Source organism: Salmo salar, chromosome 12 (genome assembly GCF_965601325.2).
Source record: "Salmo salar chromosome 12, fSalSal1, whole genome shotgun sequence".
Lineage (NCBI taxonomy): Eukaryota > Metazoa > Chordata > Actinopteri > Salmoniformes > Salmonidae > Salmo > Salmo salar.
The window spans coordinates 57,279,298-57,298,206 of NC_138302.1; the positions used below are offsets into that span (position 1 = coordinate 57,279,298).

General features: G+C 43.3%; 1 protein-coding gene across 2 annotated transcripts in view; it reads right to left on the reverse strand.

The window, feature by feature from the left end:
• LOC106565096 (phosphatidylinositol 4-phosphate 3-kinase C2 domain-containing subunit beta-like) overlaps nt 1–18,909 on the reverse strand; it is a 73,824-nt gene that overhangs the window by 25,804 nt on the left and 29,111 nt on the right. For both annotated transcript variants that reach the window (XR_006758021.2, XM_014131802.3), the window contains exons 11-16: nt 15,025–15,220; nt 9,513–9,635; nt 7,970–8,140; nt 7,783–7,891; nt 3,984–4,126; nt 270–458 (exon numbers count right to left, since the gene is read on the reverse strand). Coding sequence is in view for 1 of the 2 variants with exons in the window: in XM_014131802.3 (XP_013987277.1) it covers nt 270–458; nt 3,984–4,126; nt 7,783–7,891; nt 7,970–8,140; nt 9,513–9,635; nt 15,025–15,220 (931 nt within the window). In the remaining variant the exon portion in view is untranslated. The remainder of the gene's footprint in view (nt 1–269; nt 459–3,983; nt 4,127–7,782; nt 7,892–7,969; nt 8,141–9,512; nt 9,636–15,024; nt 15,221–18,909) is intronic.

The following is an 18,909-nucleotide window of genomic DNA, read 5'->3' on the forward strand; positions in this document are numbered from 1 at the left end:
TGCTGAGGTGAGTTCATGGTGTTTATGTTCCAGAACAGGATTCTAAGCCAGTCTGGTCCACTCCCGTCTCTGACCATGTCCCCAAACTGCCAATGTGTCTGTTGTTTACACAGTCCTAACACAACATGACAAGGTCGAATGGCGACCGCAGGCCTTCTGGTGACCGTTGCCTGCTGACTGTTGCCAAGGTGGCTATTTCCCTGGCAAGTGTTGCCCCAGAAACCATTGCCTGGCAACCACACACACGCACGCGCACACAGTCCCCTTACGTGGCATGCAAAAGGCCCAGTGCGTCGTGGTGGTTGAGACATGCCCACTGGCGGAGCAGGGCATAGATGTCTGACAGACATGCCCACTCCCAGCGGGGGGCACTAGCCAGCACCAGGGGCAGAGCACCACTCTCTGACTGGCAGAATGAACGCTTCTCCCACAACAGACGCTTGTCCTCTGGAGTCAACCTGGACAGATAGAGGGGAGAGAGCGAGGAGAAATATAAACACCTTACATGCATACTTAGCTTGAGAGTGAGAGAAAGAGAGGGGGATGTGGAGAGGGGGAGGGGTTAAAGAGGGGAAGAGGGAGTAAAACAATGCATACTTGGAATACTTTCTCACAATGAAAGGAAAAGAAAGAGGGAAAGAGAGTGTGGTGTTGTTTACTGCAGCATTAGATGGCCATTCTCCGCTGTAAAAAAGAAAAAGAAAAGATAGATTACCTTTGTATAAATGTGGCCAACACGTATCAATGATGTCTTTGTTCTGTCTTCATGATAACATTACTCTGTTTCTCCTTGCTTTGGCCACCCTCATTCGAAACGCGGTTACACCAATGAAAAAAACTATCAAGCTGAATTTGAAACAGGCATGAAACAAAGACTAAAAGAGACTGATCGGAGCGGGTGTGTAAGGGAGAGGGGGACAGATGGAGAGAGGGAGTAGAGGAGAGACAAAAGGTAGAGGAAGAACGATAAAGACAGATAAAGTGACTGGGAGAAGGGAGAATAAACAGTAGATGTACCTTGTGGAGAAACCGTGAAAATGTCAACTGACAACTAAAAGGTCAGTGAGTACATTCAATCTCATTACACACACACGCAACACACACGTTAATCCATGTTTGTTTGAATCTCTGCCTAAATCAACACACACAGGTTTCTCTAACTGCTCTAGCAGACACACACAGGGCAGAGGGCTGTTAACGTATGATGAGTTCTCCTTGGTACGGTTGTTTCCATTGGCTGAATATACTGTGTCATTGTTGGGATTGGATGATCCAGCTGGACAACAGTTGTTGCTATTGGATGAGCTCCTCTAATCTACTTCCTGCTTGGAGCCTGATACTGGATGGCACTGAAGCCAGTACACTTGTTTGGAAACACTGCACCTTAAGAGAATGTTCTTTAAATAATAATTTGTCAACGCTGAAATATCCGCTCTTCTTCATCTGCTGGTAGTTGCCATGTAATATTAAACGTATCCTGACCATGAATGGTCATTTGTTGACCATGAATGTGTGCATATTGTATGTTCTAGTCAAAAGCCTCAGTTATTTAGAAGTAAAGAGAGGGGAGGGAGACCTATCTCAAAGTGAACATCAAACAGACAGAGACACAGACACAGACAAAGATAAGAGCACATCTCCCTTCCTTCCATCCAAAGGCACGGTCCAAAGCCCCAGAAAAAAGGGATCCTGCTTGGAAGTAAACAAAACACACTCTGGTCCAAGATAAACACTGTTCTGTTTATCTCTCTCACAACAAACAGGAAACAGATCATAAACTATGACAACCACTAATGGGCTAAACATTATACTGAGATATGCTGAATAGACACACATACAAACAGACAGACACACACCCTTCTATATCCAGGGAGGATTGAGTTAAACGTTGTTGACACACTCCTCAGAGAAGGCCAGTGGAGCTCCCCAAACACTCCTTGTTTCTTTCTACCTCTCTTAGGAATTCAGATCACCGGTCTGATTAATATTCAGTGACCTTTTCATCTCTTTTGTAAATGGTGCACGCACGCAAACACACTCACACGGGACAAAAGAGGAGAGGGGGATGGTGAGACTAGAGGGGGGAGGAGAGGGGGTATAATATCATCTGGGCAGGATTCACCACCAGCTGCTGCTATGACATCACTCATCAACTGGACCCCCTCTTCCCTCCCTCATCAGCCCTCCCCCAATACCATTCCCAGTGCATCCCACTGCCCATACAGTGCTGCTTGAAAGTATGTGGACCCCTGCTGCAATTAGATATTTTTTGTTTTTACATTGAAATCTTCATTTAATCAGAACCAGTCTTTTTGATCTGACATTACAGGTTTATATTTACCAATACCATATGTTGGTGAAAAGGAAATCATGTGTGTAGTAGAAAAATGTAATAAAAAAGTAATTGATGCAGGTGCAAAAATAAGTGAGCCCCAAGTTGCGTTGGTTAAATCAAGTAGGTGAGTAGAATCAGGTGGGTAAATAATTGGGTACCAAATGACCCAATGAAAGGAGCGATCGTTAGTAAAGAGTTTGGGCGGGACTCTGATAAATACAGATCAGAAACCTGGTCAGTTTGGTGTTACCCATCCAGGTGAATGCAAAGCACACCATGCTGAGAGGAAAGGAGATCTCAGAGCACATCAGTCTGGGGAAGGCAATACAATCATCTGAAAAAGATTTTAGCTTTGAGGCAAATCATTTACAAATGGAGAGCACTTAACATGACAGCAACTTGGCCTCGAAGTGGACGCCCTTCCAAAATATCCCAAGTAATAAATCAGGTAAAAGCCAACCCAAACATAACATCTAGAAATGTTTGACCTTTTTGGTCACAATCAACACCGCTATGTTTGGCGAAAACCCAACACTGCCTACCACCAAAAGAACCTTATCCCAACAGTCAAGGATGGTGGTGGGAATGTCAAGGTCTGGGGCTGCTTTTCCTCCTCTGGACCTGGACGACTCCACATCATTAAGGGAACCATGAATTCTGAGGTTATACCAGGAGATTCTTGAACAGAACGTCAGGCCATCAGTCAAGGAGCTAAAGCTGGGCCCGAAAATGGGTCTTCCAACAAGACAACGACCCAAAGCATTCAAGCAAATCTACCAAAGAATGTCTCAGGAGAAAGAAGATTTGTGTTTTGGATTGGCCAAAGTCAAAGTCCTGACCTAAATCCAATCGCGATACTGTGGGCAGGACTTGCAGCGGGGAGTTCATGCCAGACACCTCTCAACCCTCAATCAATTGGCTGAGTTCTGTAAGGAGGAGTGGGGAAAAATCCCTCAAAACAGATGTTAGAGACGGATTACTGGCTATAGGAGATGTTTACTCAAAGTTATCACTGCTAATGGAGGTGCCACAAGCTATTGACTGAAGGGGTTAACACATTTTTGCACTCATCAAATCTGAGTATCTGTAAATAAACCACTTTTGTTAAATAAACAACGAAAATATCATTTTTTTTTGTTTCTGTCATTTACTTGGAATGTCTTAATTACAAATTGGGGTTTAGATAAGGATTTTCTATGTTTATTTTAATATTTTATAGCAAAATAATGACCAGCCCTGTAGGGTTCACATACTTAAAAGCAGCATTGCATCTCCTGTCTGTCTTCCTGCTCTGTCCACTACTAACCTAGCCTGGGTACCATTCTGTTTGAGATATCATTCCACTCCTTGCCATGTTTAGCACGACACGGACGACATGGAGTGGAATGTCAGCAAAACAGGTTCTGGATTTCAGGCTACTACTAACCTATTAACGCCCCTCAATAACGTCTACAGCTGTTGGGTTTGAACACTAGCACAAGAACATACGATACTCTCTAATGCAGTGTAGCAGTGACATTATAATGACGTGGTAATAATGTATGTCAGTCTATCAGGGATGTTCTGTCATTCCATGGAGTGAGTGAGCAGAAAGGTAGCGTGTGAGAGAGAGAGAGCGAGAGACTGACTGACAGTGTAGTAGTCTCACCAGAAGAGTGATTTCTTGTGCAGTACATCCTGCAGTTGTCTCTGGCTGTGCTGGTCCAGTCTGGAGAAGTCATACTGGGGACTGAACTCTGCGGGAGGGGGGGTGCTAAAGCGCACCTCAAACGACGACGTGGGAAAGTCCACCTACAGGAAGAGGTCAGAGGTTAGGCGTCACACTAACAACAACATTAAGATGGTTCATGAAGTGTTGTGAGGAGGGAAATGTACCTCAAATAAATAAACATCGATATGGTTTGATTTAAATCGTTATATCTCTTACAGCTTAATCTAAACAAGATACAGTATCTTCGGAATGTATTCAGACCCCTTGCTTTTTCCACATTTTGTTACGTTACAGCCTTATTCTTTAAAAAAATTTCATCAATCTAGACACAGTACGCCAGGATGACAAAGCAAAAACAGGTTTTTAGAAATGTTTCCTAATTTATTAAAAATAAAAAAACAAATATATCACATTTACATAAGTATTCAGAGAGACTTGTCCCGAAGCCACTCCTGCGTTGTCTTGGCTGTGTGCTTAGGGTCGTTGTCCTCTTGGAAGGGGAACCTTCACCCCAGTCTGAGGTCCTGAGTGCTCTAGTGCAGGTTTTCATGAAGAATCTCTCTATACTTTGCTCTGTTAATCTTTGACTCAATCCTGACTAGTCTCCCAGACCCTGCCGCTGAAAAACATTCCTACAGCATGATGCTGCCATCACCATGCTTCACCGTAGGGATGGTGCCAGGTTTCCTCCAGACGTGACGCTTGGCTGTCAGGCCAAAGAGTTCAACCTTGGTTTCATCAGACTAGTGAATCTTGTTTCTCATGGTCTGAGAGTCTTTATGTGCCTTTTGACAAACTCCATGTGCTTTTTACTGAGGAGTGGCTTCCGTCTGGCCACTTTACCATAAAGGCCTGATTGGTGGAGGGCTGCAGCGATGGTTGTTTTTCTGGAAGGTTCTCCCATCTTCACAGAGAGACTCTAGAGCTCTGTCAGAGTGACCATCGGGTTCTTGGTCACCTCCCTGATTGCTCAGTTTGGCCGGGGCGGCCATTTAAGAATGATGGCGGCCAATGTGTTGTTGGGGACCTTCAACGCTGCAGAACTGTTTTGGTACACTTCCCCAGATCTGTGCCATGACACAATCCTGTCTCAGAGCTCTACAGACAATTCCTTCGACCTTATGGCTTGGTTTTTTGCTCTGACACTGTCAACCGTGGGACCTCAACCGTGGGACATCTCAAGGATGATCAATGGACACAGGATGCATCCAAGCTGAATTTAGTCTCACAGTAAAGGGTCTGAATACTTTTGTAAACAAGGTATTTCTGTTTTTTATTTGTATAAAATGTGCAAACAATTCTAAAAACCTGTCTTCGCTTTGTCATTATGGGGTCTTGTGTGCAGATTACTGAGGATTTTTTTTGTTTATGTCCCTCTCCATCCTCTAGTTCACCAGGCTGCTCGTTATGGCACACACCTGTCACCATCGTTACGCGCATCAGCGCATTATGACACTCACCCGGACTCCATCACCTCCTTGAGTACCTGCCCTATATTTGTCACTCCCTTTGGTTCCTTCACCAGGTGTCATTGTTTCTGTTTCATGTCTGTGTGTTGTTCGTGTTTCTTGTTTTGTATTATGTTTTCATTTATTCATTAAATGAGTCACACCCTGAACTTGCTTCCCGACTCCCAGTTTCATCCATTTTTGAATAATGTTGTAAAGTAACAAAATGTGGAAAAAGTCAAGGGGTCTGAATACTTTCCCAAGGCACCGAGTAGAAATAGACTTCTGACCTGACTGTTACAGAGCAGATGGACAAGGTAATGGGTAGATGAAGAGGAGGAAGAGATTGGGGGAGAGGAGTGGAACAGAATGATGGGAGGAATTCATCCAAGGAAAGTAGGAGAGAGAAAAAAAGAAAAATAAGAAAAGCCAAGAGAGCAACACAAGACTGAAACTCATGGCAGGCCAATGGGGGAAAGAGTTTGAGGAAGAAAGACAGAGGCCTAAACAGAAGAAGAGAGGAATGTTAAAAAAAAAAACTAAGAGAAAAAAGTCAGAGGGTAATGTTAGACGGTGTGCACGTGTGTATGTGTGTGTGCACGTGTGCGTGAGGGGGTTACATTCGGGTTAACGAGAGACAGATGGACGCCAGGCCCCAGATGTGTCTTGTGCGATGTTCGTATGTGTGCGTAAGCATGTGTTCTGCCGTCAGTGATGAAGAACGAAGCCTCAAATGATGTCACCTCGCTAATGAGGAGACTGATTGCAACAACACACACATCTCATTTGAACACAGACCACTGCACTGAGACAAAAAAGCCATTGGGCACCAGAGCCACGGGCCAGTTGGCACTGTGACACACTGGGTTGGCACTGCAGGAGGGACTGAGTTTACACTACAATACTGCTGAGAGGAAACACTGTGTGTGTGTGTGTGCGTGCGTGACAGAGAGAGCGATAGAGAGAAAAGAGGATGTGTGTGTCAAAAGGGAGGGTATAGAGAGTCTAATATGAAGGGCGAGTTTTGTTGGCCAGAGCAGAGCTATCTGACCTACTTTCAGGTCCCTTCTGCAAGCAGCAGCAGCAGCTCGCACGCATGTGTGTGTGTGTGTGTGTGTGTGTGTGTGTGTGTGTGTGTGTGTGTGTGTGTGTGTGTGTGTGCGTGCGTGCATGTGCTTCTGTGTGAGTGTAAACGTCCACATCTGTGTGTATGTGTACTACACAAGACTGGGCGGTATGGCCAAAATACTGCATCGTATCACTATATTGTTCTTATTTTTAACAGTATTTTACGTTTTTGAAAAATACAAGTTCTAAATATGTTTTATGAGTAGTACATGACTCTAGAATGGCAAAAAATAAATTCTAAGTGAATTGAAATGTATTTCTCCATTCTGATGGCTTTGAGGTAGATAGGTACATGCAGGCAGTGATTAGGAGATATGTTTCCCATTTCAGTAATACACATGATCTCAAGAGTTCTGGTTGTGCGGGTTGATGGTCACTAGACTCCATGCTGTATGTTAAAGTTCTATCTGTTTATAGGGATTGTGGTCCAAAGACCAAGGACAGATTGTTGTTGTGTTCTGTGGAACACCGTGATTCTTTAGCGGCTGACAAAATTGTTTTGATTTCCTGATGCTGTGTATATACTGTGACATTTTCTCTGCTTCTGTTCTGGAGGTGTCTCCCTGTTGCAACTTGTATTAAACCAGATTGATTTATTATTGATTATATCTGCGAATGCTCATCTCTTTTGTTCATCTGAAAATCCCCTTAACACCATTCCTGCTCCACAGCTCTAAAACAGGCCATAAAGACATCAAACATTCATATGTTACACACCCAGGAGAACTGGTATTGTACCTGTAGTGTGTGTGTGTGTGTGTGTGTGTGTGTGTGTGTGTGTGTGTGTGTGTGTGTGTGTGTGTGTGTGTGTGTGTGTGTGTGTGTGTGTGTGTGTGTCTTTTATAGATTGCTCTTTGGACCAGGCGCTAAGGTAGATGTTTTATTGCAGCAGATCAGTCAAAAACCTCTCTAAGTCCCCATACAGTACAGTAAGCCGTAACAGGGAACGAGAGAAAGAGAGAGGGATAGGAGAGCAGAGGAAGAGAAAGAAAGAGATTGGGAGTGAAAAAAGTGGATAATAAATAGGGAACTACACCCTGAAAAACAAATTGGCGCAGATAAGAGAAAGGAAGGAAGGACGAGGAGGAGGAGAAATGGTGTGTACGCGTTTCTGTGTGTGTGTGAGCGTGCGTACGTGTGAGAGAGATTAGGCCAGTTACCTGCAGGATGACGCTGTCAGGCTGGCTGAAGTTGGGGGAGCTGGAGCGAGTGTTACTTCCTGGGGTGGAAGGCCACAGACCCAGTAGCTTCCTCCCACACGTCAGGATGCTGGGGGAGACACAGGATGACGGTCATCCCACCGACACGCACGCACAGACATACAGAGCCTCCCGAACTGCTACTCACTGTCTGAAGTTGAAGAGGGGCATGGTGACCCAGCCCAGAGAGTCGATGCTCCGCCGCTGCTTGCTGCCCTTCTCCTCCGCACCTCCAGGGGGTGGCAGAGCGCTGGCATACAGAGTCACCGTCAGCTGGGTCTCCCTTGGCAACTGGTTAATCTGCACTGGGAAACACACCCTGGGGGGGGGGGGGGGGGGGGGGAGATGCAATGGGAGAGGAGGGTAAAGAAGGATATAAGGGGCAGAGAGGAATAGAAAAGGAAAGAGGGTGGGGGGTTGTGAAAGAGAGAGTTGTACTTGAGTCCTTGTGAAATGCAGTATAAAGTAAATTCAAATTTTACTACAAGAGAGTAGTCTCGGAGTGCCATTGAAACTGTTAGTCAACAGTAAATGATCCATCTATTATATTTAGCCCTGTGTCATCCACATGGGACCCGTGTGCTTTCAACATGAAAGAGAAGAACACATTAAGAACTCTGTTGGAATTCTAAAACTTCAAAAGACTAGTTAGCCTGAAAGGAGCTAGCGTCTTGCTAACAAAAAATAGCCGCGTTATAAAACACACACCATTACCAATGGGGGCTCTATTAGCATGCGTCACTAACTAAGAAAACATTTTCAGTTATGCGGCCAGACTGTAGGCTACATTATGGATGGGTGCCTCATAAAAGCCTCTCACGATAAGATGTCCAGCTTAACAGTTTACTTTCAGGACTTTTATACAACCAACAAACCAAGAGCTGTTTGAGGAAGGCTACCTCACAAAGCTGTAGATCGCTGCACTCCCTGTCCAAAGCACTCCGGACAGAATTAAACATGGCTAGGGTTGCAAAATTCCAGGAACTTTCAATAAATTCCCTGGTTTTCCCCAAATCCCGGTTGGAGGATTGTTCAAACAATCCTTTTGTTGTTGGTTGTAACTTTTATTGAAAGTTCCCGGAAATTTGCAACCCTAAACATGGCCTATTCGTGTTTATTCCATCTTATCTTAAGTGGCTCCATCAAGCCGGACACGGTCAAACAATCTTCTCGGGAAGTGTTTTTTTTTAGAGTGAAGGCTTTGCACTGCTGTTGTCACATCTGGAGATTTCAGCACCACTAGGTCTACTCAGGGTTGATAATCCACCAGGACACTAAATCCATCCGGATACCGGAGGATTAAAAATATCCTTACAATAGACGCTAAAAAAAGATCCAAACAACAGTGTCTTCGAAAATAGCCTCAGGGACAATGCATTAAGGACATGAGGTAGAGGTGGAGAGATCAGAAAATAGCCACCGGATGCTGCTGCATAGCTACCTTCACATCTCTTTTAAAGGAGATTAGTTACAACCCACAAATTGTAACTAAGCGCGCAAGCTTATTGAAGCAGATGTAAACCGTTTACAGTATGTTTTTATTTGTGAGTTGTAACTAATCTCCTTTAAAAGATTGGTTGGGTGTCTGTAAGGTCTGTTTTAATAGGCTGTGAGGTTGGTTGAGGTACCTGGCTGTGATTGGTTAAAATGTCTATAAGGCCTGTGGTAACAAGCTGTGTTTGGGTACATACCTCTGGTCCCAGACCACCAGGTGAAACAGGTACTTGCTGACCTGCTGTTTGCTGGTATGCTGTGGGGCACAAAGTTCCGCCCCTCCATGGGTCAGAGAACATGACAGGAAGAAGCCCTCGTAGCTAACAGGAAGAGGAAGAGGAGATCAGCCAATGGGACAACAGAGTAGATGATAGTCATTATGAAACCCCATTGGCCTATGTACAGTGAGGGAAAAAAGTATTTGATCCCCTGCTGATTTTGTACGTTTGCCCACTGACAAAGAAATTATCAGTCTATAATTTTAATGGTAGGTTTATTTGAACAGTGAGAGACAGAATAACAACAAAACAATCCAGAAAAACGCATGTCATTAATGTTATCAATTGATTTGCATTTTAATGAGGGAAATAAGTATTTGACCCCTCTGCAAAACATGACTTAGTACTTGGTGGCAAAACCCTTGTTGGCAATCACAGAGGTCAGACGTTTCTTGTAGTTGGCCACCAGGTTTGCACACATCTCAGGAGGGATTTTGTCCCACTCCTCTTTGCAGATCTTCTCCAAGTCATTAAGGTTTCGAGGCTGACGTTTGGACACTCGAAACTTCAGCTCCCTCCACAGATTTTCTATGGGATTAAGGTCTGGAGACTGGCTAGGCCACTCCAGGACCTTAATGTGCTTCTTCTTGAGCCACTCCTTTGTTGCCTTGGCCTTGTGTTTTGGGTCATTATCATGCTGGAATACCTATCCACGACCCATTTTCAATGCCCTGGCTGAGGGAAGGAGGTTCTCACCCAAGATTTGACGGTACATGGCCCTGTCCATCGTCCCTTTGATGCGGTGAAGTTGTCCTGTCCCCTTAGCAGAAAAACACCCCCAAAGCATAATGTTTCCACCTCCATGTTTGACGGTGGGGATGGTGTTCTTGGGGTCATAGGCAGCATTCCTCCTCCTCCAAACACGGCGAGTTGAGTTGATGCCAAAGAGCTCCATTTTGGTCTCATCTGACCACAACACTTTCACCCAGTTGTCCTCTGAATCATTCAGATGTTCATTGGCAAACTTCAGACGGGCATGTATATGTGCTTTCTTGAGCAGGGGGACCTTGCGGGCGCTGCAGGATTTCAGTCCTTCACGGCATAGTGTGTTACCAATTGTTTTCTTGGTGACTATGGTCCCAGCTGTCTTGAGATCATTGACAAGATCCTCCCATGTAGTTCTGGGCTGATTCCTCGCCGTTGTCATGATCATTGCAACTCCACGAGATGAGATCTTGCATGGAGCCCCAGGCCGAGGGAGATTGACAGTTCTTTTGTGTTTCTTCCATTTGCGAATAATCGCACCAACTGTTGTCACCTTCTCACCAAGCTGCTTGGCGATGGTCTTGTAGCCCATTCCAGCCTTGTGTAGGTCTACAATATTGTCCCTGACATCCTTGGAGAGCTCTTTGGTCTTGACCATGGTGGAGAGTTTGGAATCTGATTGATTGATTGCTTCTGTGGACAGGTGTCTTTTATACAGGTAACAAACTGAGATTAGGAGCACTCCCTTTAAGAGTGTGCTCCTAATCTCAGCTCGTTACCTGTATAAAAGACACCTGGGAGCCAGAAATCTTTCTGATTGAGAGGGGGTCAAACACTTATTTCCCTCATTAAAATGCAAATCAATTCATAACATTTCTGACATGCGTTTTTATGCATTTTTTTTGTTGTTATTCTGTCTCTCACTGTTCAAATAAACCTATCATTAAAATTATAGACTGATCCTTTCTTTGTCAGTGGGCAAACGTACAAAATCAGCAGGGGATCAAATACTTTTTTCCCTCACTGTATGTAAACGCTATAATTACAAGTAACTGAGGACCAAGTTGGAGTCATGTGAAATGATGCATAACAAACAAGACTTTTCTTCATGGGTCTGTGTTCAATTCAATCAGTGTCTTCTGACTGTGGGAAATTAACAGAGTTCTCTTGTGAGTGTGTGTCAGTTGGTGTAATGTATATCAGTGTATGTTAGAGTATACACTGAGTGTACAAAACATTATGAACATTATGCTCTATCCATGACAGACTGACCAGGTGAATCCAGGTGAAAGCTATGATCCCTTATTGATGTCACTTGTTAAATCCACTTCAATCAGTGTAGATGAAGTGGAGGAGACAGGTTAAATAAGGATTTCTAAGCCTTGAGACAATTGAGACATGGATTGTGTGCCATCCAGAAGGTGAAAGGGCAAGACAAAAGATTTAAGTGCCTTTGAACGGGGTATGGTAGTAGGTGCCAGGCGCACCACTTTGTGTCAAGAACTGCAACACTGTTAGGTTTTTCATGCTCAACAGATTCCTGTGTGTATCAAGAATGGTCCACAACCCAAAGGACATCCAGCCAACTTGACACATCTGTGGGAAACAATGGAGTCAACATGGGCCAACATCCCTGTGGAACGCTTTCAACACCTTGTAGAGTCCATGCCCCAATAAATTGAGGCTGTTCTGATGGAAAAAGTGTGTGTGCAACTTAATATTAGGAATGTGTTCTTTATTTTTTGTACACTCAGTGTATATGAGTATATGTGAAATTTATAATATTACATACTAATACTACAGGGATCATCAACTAGATTCAGGTGCGGACCGATTTTTTCTTGAGTGAATGGTTGGACGGCCAGAACAAATAATTACAAATCATTTGTAGACTGCAAATTGACAGCAAGAAGCCCAAACAGATATAATATTTGACTAAAATATAATCATTTCAAACATTGCTTACATTTGTATATGATCACGTGTTTCTCTCTTATGCATGGAAACACTTGGGAACAGATTTCCAAAATAAAAATACCTTGGAGCTGATTTCCTGGTGTTTAAAAAATAAAATAAGTCCAACAGTGAAATGGGGGAAAAAAACAGAGGGGCTCAAATAAAAAATGAATAAAAACTATAAGTTAAAAATAAGTGGTACATGGTTACCAAACTGGCGGTCAGTGGGACGAACTTGGCCCGCAGGCCGCAAGTTGGGGAACCGTGTACCACTTTCTGACTTATAGTTACTATTATTTACAACGCTACTCCTCTTACACCGTTTAAGCTAACTTTAAAACGTGCAGACTGGTCTGATCTTGTGCTTGCATACAACGTTTTGATACTATATATACTTTTTTAACTATTACACTTTTATTAAACTTCATCCACTTTCATGGCATTTCTTCAACATTCTAAAGCTTCCATTGTGACCTGGCGGGTAGGAGTGTTGGGCCAGTAACCGAAAGGTTGCTGGATCGAATCCCAGAGCTGACAAGGTCAAAATCTGTTGTTCTGCCCATGAGCAAGGCAGTTAACCCACTGTTCCCCGGGCACCGATGACATAGATGTTGATTAAGGCAGTGCCCCGCACCTCTCTGATTCAGGGGTTGGGTTAAATGCGGAAGACACATTTCAGTTGAACACATTCAGTTGTACAACTGACTAGGTATCCCCCTTTCCTATTCCATTCACTGTGGACGCAACAATACCATTTGTTTTACACAAATCAGCTACTTTGACCACTTTCCCAATAAGTTAGACCAAACTTTAGAGGGCATGACATATTGGTCTACTTACCTGTATTCAAATCTGGAATCAGGAGATAATTCTCTGTTACCAAAAGTTACAGCTGTTTGTCGGAGTTCAGGCTGACGAAAAGTAGCTAGCTAATGCCAGCTAACAGCTCTCTCATGTCTCATCATTGAGCAGCCCAAACGGAGCCATTGCTATGGATACCAATGCATTTCAATGGTAAACAAAAGAAAGAAAAGTGTTTGAACCTTTCACCGTTTAAGCTATGAACTCTAAACTAAAGTTGAGATGTATTAGACATATTATTATTTAGATGTACTTATATCAATGAATTACCCATCAGACTGAATAGTAATTAAAGGGTAATAACATTGGGTAATAATGCTACCATGTTATTTGTCTTACAGTGAAATAGAGTGCTATTGCTAGTTAAATCCCTATCTGAAAACCTTATCACTGCAGATGATATCAACCTCGTGTGGGAGATTATCAGATACTTTTGGTATCAATGATACATTTTTCCTGCACACACCTTTAGTGTCTTTCTAACACACACACACACACACACACACACACACACACACACACACACACACACACACACACACACACACACACACCACCACCACCACCACCACCACCGCCGGACAAGTGCCTAGCAACCACTTAGGGCTCGGCCCCACCCCTTGGGTCAGAGGTCAGGCAGGGTTCCCAGGCTGTCAATCACCCTTTGTCAAGAACCAATCACGTGCCAGCAACAGTTTCAGGGGAGACAAAGGAGACAGCAAACTGGGGTTCGGCGAGGGGAGTGGGGGTGGAGCAGTGGACCATTCACGTGATTGGAAGGGGGTGAGGGAGTGGCAGGGCCATTCCAATACACAGCAGTGGGGACAGGGGAAAGTGCAGAGACAGTGGTAGAGGCAATACGGCTGTAGGGTGAAGGTGGGGGAATGGTAGGGCAAGTGTATAGAATACATTGGATAGAATGTATGGGAATAGTGAGGTGGCAGTGCATCTGGCCCTGGTTATGGAGTTGTGCCAGGGGAGAAGAGGGGAGAGGAAAGCGCAGTTACTGAGAGAAGACATATGAATGGAGATTCAGGGGGAGGGTTTGGGCTGAGCTGAATACACAGGCCAATATAGAGGGAGCGATGGCATGGGAAAAGGAGGGGAAACGTGGTAGGGGAGGGAAGAGAGGATAGGGAAGTAAAGGGAAGTGAAAATGGGGAGAAGGGTAAAGGGAGGGGAGGAAAAAGGGAATTAATAGTTTTTTTGGGGGGGTGGCAGATGAGGCTGTTTCTCAGGGTTCTCTATGTATGCTGCTATGCTCCATAACACCATGTAATCCTCTTGGATTATACTGGGGAAATCCAGCCTGAACAGCTGGCCCCCAATTGTAATACTTGAGTAAAAGTAAAGATACCTTAATAGAAAATGACTCAAGTAAAAGTGAAAGTCACAGAGTAAAATACTACTTGAGTAAAAGTCTAAAAGTATTTAAATATGCTTAAATATTAAAAGTAAATGTTTTTTTTTTTTTCAATTGCTAAAATATACTTAAATATCAAAAGTAAAAGTATAAATAATTTCAAATTCCTTATATTAAGCAAACGAGATGACACAATTTTATTTTTTATTTACGGACAGCTAGGGGCACACTCCAACACTCAGACATAATTTCCAAATGAAGCATGTGTGTTTACTGAGTCCGCCAGAACAGAGACAGTAGGTATGACCAGGGATGTTCTCTTGATAAGTGCGTGAATTGGACCAATTTCCTGTCCTGCTAAGCATTCAAAATGTAATGAGTACTTTTGGGAATGTATTGAAGTAAAAGTAGTCAAAAATATAAATAGCAAAGTAAAGTACAGATGCCCCCAAAAACTACTTAAGTAGTACTTTAAAGTATTTTTAGTACTTTACACTACTGGTTACGTGCGTATGTGCGTGCCTGAGTGTACAGTATGTGTTTTACCTGGCAGCCCATGTGATGGGGATGCGATGAGCAGCGTAGACGCTGAAAGACAGGACGTTGGTGACCAGGCCTGCTTCCTGTGTGGGTGCTGTGTGCCGGTTGCTCTGCACCGTGGTGTGGAAGTTAGCATTGAACGTGCTACAGTACAGCTCCACCAGATCCAAAATGGCTGCCGTCAGCTTCTCCACCACTTTCTCTACAAGGGGGAAGTAAACCATTTAGATTCACAAAGCCTTCATTTAGCAGACGCTCTCTAAATGCATTCCATTAAAGAGGGCTAAACAACCACTTAACACAAGCTTTAAAAGTAAAACCTTAAATAATAAATGTTAGTAACAATCTGTGTGCAGAACATAGCATGTTTTAAAGATCTCTCCTGATTCACAACAGCTGTCTGTCAGTATTACTCGTTATCTAAGTAGAGTAGAGTCAGAGTAATACACAACACCAAGTCCATGCTCTTAGAGTTTATCGCCATGGTATCACCCTACTGCTAATCCTTGAGAGCTCTTTACTCCTACACTAATCCTATGACCTCTCATACAGTGTGTATTTGACCTCTTAATAGCCTTGTGTTTGTACACTACCAGAGGAGAGTCAAACATTAGTTCAATCATTCATAGGGCTCTGGTCCAATGTAGTGCACTATGTAGAGAATATGGACCCTAGTCAAAAGTAGTCCACTGTGTAGGGAATACGGGCCCTGGTCAAAGGTAGTGCACTGTGTAGGGAATAGGATGATATTTGGGATACAGACATGTCAACACAGCTCAGTTGCATGGGCCCCACTCTTTACATATGTCTCTCCATACATCCAGCGGAGCAGCTCAGCCCTATACGGAAAACAACATCCAACCTTTCGGAAATATTGCCACTTTCTTTATGAGGGCAGACAGACGGATAGAGATGCAGATGGATGGAGGAGGTGGTTAGTGTATCTGTGTATCCTGTATGAAATTAGCCATCCTTCCTGTTTGTCGGAGTATAGCTGGGGGAGGTAGGGGATTTGTCTCAAATGGCACCCTATTCCCTGTATAGTGCATTACCTTTGAACAGAGCACAATGGGCCCTGGTCAGAAGTAGTGCAATATAAAGGAAATGGGGTGCCATTTGGGACCCAGCCAGAGAAATCGGTAAAGAGGGACATCCGTGTCGTACGTCACAGCGAGTCAAGGACACTTCCGCTCTGACATGAGGTAGGGCTACTGTGACAGACCAGTGTGCCTGCTTAGCAGTGTAGCTTCTTCCCCATCTGGGTACACTGTCCGTACAATGGCTCAAACCAGGTTCCTATGCCACGCAAACACACTTGACCGCCCGCTTCACAACGTACTTAATTCGGTGACGTGAGTGGAGACATCTCAAGCTGTTGGGAGAGCTTAAGGTATGATCTTACATGGATGGTTCACCCAAATTACAAAAAGACATATTGGTTTCCTTACCCTATAATCAGTGTATGGACAAGGTATGAGAGCAATCCATGCTTTGGTTTAGTTTCCCTGGCACTGTTTCCACATGCTATCGTTTTAGCATTCGTGGCACAAATCCCATTTAAAAAATATATATATACAGTTGAAGTCGGAAGTTTACATACACTTAGGTTGGAATCATTAAAAATAGTTTTTCAACCACTCCACAAATTTCTTATTAACAAACTATAGTTTTGGCAAGTCAGTTAGGATATGTACTTTGTACTTTGGAGAAATATCCTCTGGTCTGACGAAACAAAAATAGAACTGTTTGGCCATAATGACCATTGTTATGTTTGGAGGAAAAAGGGGGAAGCTTGCAAGCCGAAGAACACCATCCCAACCGTGAAGCACGGGGGTGGCAGCATCATGTTGTGGGGGTGCTTTGCTGCAGGAGGGACTGGTGCACTTCATAAAATAGATGGCATCATGAGGGAAGAAACTTATGTGGATATATTGAAGCAACATTTCAAGACATCAGTCAGGAAGTTAAAGCTTGGTCGCAAATGGACAATGACCCCAAGCATACTTCCAAATTTGTGGCAAAATGGCTTAACTTTTTGAGGAAAGGGGGGCAGTATTGAGTAGCTTGGATGAAAAACATGCCCAAAGTAAAATGCCTGCTACTCAGACACAAAAGCTACAATATGCATATAATTAGTAGATTTGGATAGAAAACACTCTAAAGTTTCTAAAACTGTTTGAATGATGTCTGTGAGTATAACAGAACTCATATGGCAGGCAAAAACCTGAGAAAAATCCAACCAGGAAGTGGGGAAATCTGAGGTTTGTAGTTTTTCAAGTGATTCCCTATCTAATACACAGTGTCTGTGGGGTCATTTTGCACTTCCTAAGGCTTCCACTAGATGTCAACAGTCTTTAGAACCTTGTTTCAGGCTTCTACTGTGAATGGGAAGAGAATAAGAGGTGATTCAGTCGTGTGTCTGGAAAATTGTCACGAGCTCAAACATGCGTGCGGCCGTGAGAGCGAGCTGCCTTTCCTTTCAATTCTAAAGACAATGGAATTGTCCGGTTGGAATATTATTGCAGATTTATGATAAAAACATCCTAAAGATTGATTCTATACGAACTGTAATGAAACTATTTTCACTTTTCGTCTGGACTAAACTCACGCGCTTAGTGAATTTGGAGTGCTGGACTAAACGGGCAAACAAAATGGAGGTATTTGGACATAAATATGAACTTTTTCCAACAAAACGAACATTTATAGTGGAACTGGGATTCCTGGGAGTGCATTCTGATGAAGATCATCAAAGTTAAGTGAATATTTATAATGTTATTTGTGACTTCTGTTGACTCCAAAATGGCGGGTATCTGTATGGCTTGTTTTGATATCTGAGCGCTGTACTCAGATTATTGCAAAGTTTGCTTTCGACGAAAAGCTTTTTTGAAATCTGACACAGCGGTTGCATTAAGGAGAAGTTTATCTATAATTCTGTGCATAACACTTGTATCTTTTGTCAAAGTTTATGACGAGTATTTCTGTAAATTGATGTGCTCATTCACAGGAAGTTTTGTAGGCAAAACATTTCTGAACATTACACGCCAATGTAAAATGGGGTTTTTGGATATACAGTGCCTTGCGAAAGTTTTCGGCCCCCTTGAACTTTTCGACCTTTTGCCACATTTCAGGCTTCAAACATAGAGATATAAAACTGTATTTTTTTGTGAAGAATCAACAACAAGTGGGACACAATTATGAAGTGGAACGAAATTTATTGGATATTTCAAACTTTTTTAACAAATAAAAAAATGAAAAATTGGCCGTGCAAAATTATTCAGCCCCTTTACTTTCAGTGCAGCAAACTCTCTCCAGAAGTTCAGTGAGGATCTCTGAATGATCCAATGTTGACCTAAATGACTAATGATGATAAATAGAATCCACCTGTGTGTCATCAAGTCTCCGTATAAATGCACCTGCTCTGTGATAGTCTCAGAGGTCCGTTTAAAGCGCAGAGAGCATCATGAAGAACAAGGAACACACCAGGCAGGTCCGAGATACTGTTGTGGAGAAGTTTAAAGCCGGATTTGGATACAAAAAGATTTCCCAAGCTTTAAACATCCCAAGGAGCACTGTGCAAGCGATAATATTGAAATGGAAGGAGTATCAGACCACTGCAAATCTACGAAGACCCGGCCGTCCCTCTAAACTTTCAGCTCATACAAGGAGAAGACTGATCAGAGATGCAGCCAAGAGGCCCATGATCACTCTGGATGAACTGCAGAGATCTACAGCTGAGGTGGGAGACTCTGTCCATAGGACAACAATCAGTCGTATACTGCACAAATCTGGCCTTTATGGAAGAGTGGCAAGAAGAAAGCCATTTCTTAAAGATATCCATAAAAAGTGTCATTTAAAGTTTGCCACTAACCACCTGGGAGACACACCAAACAT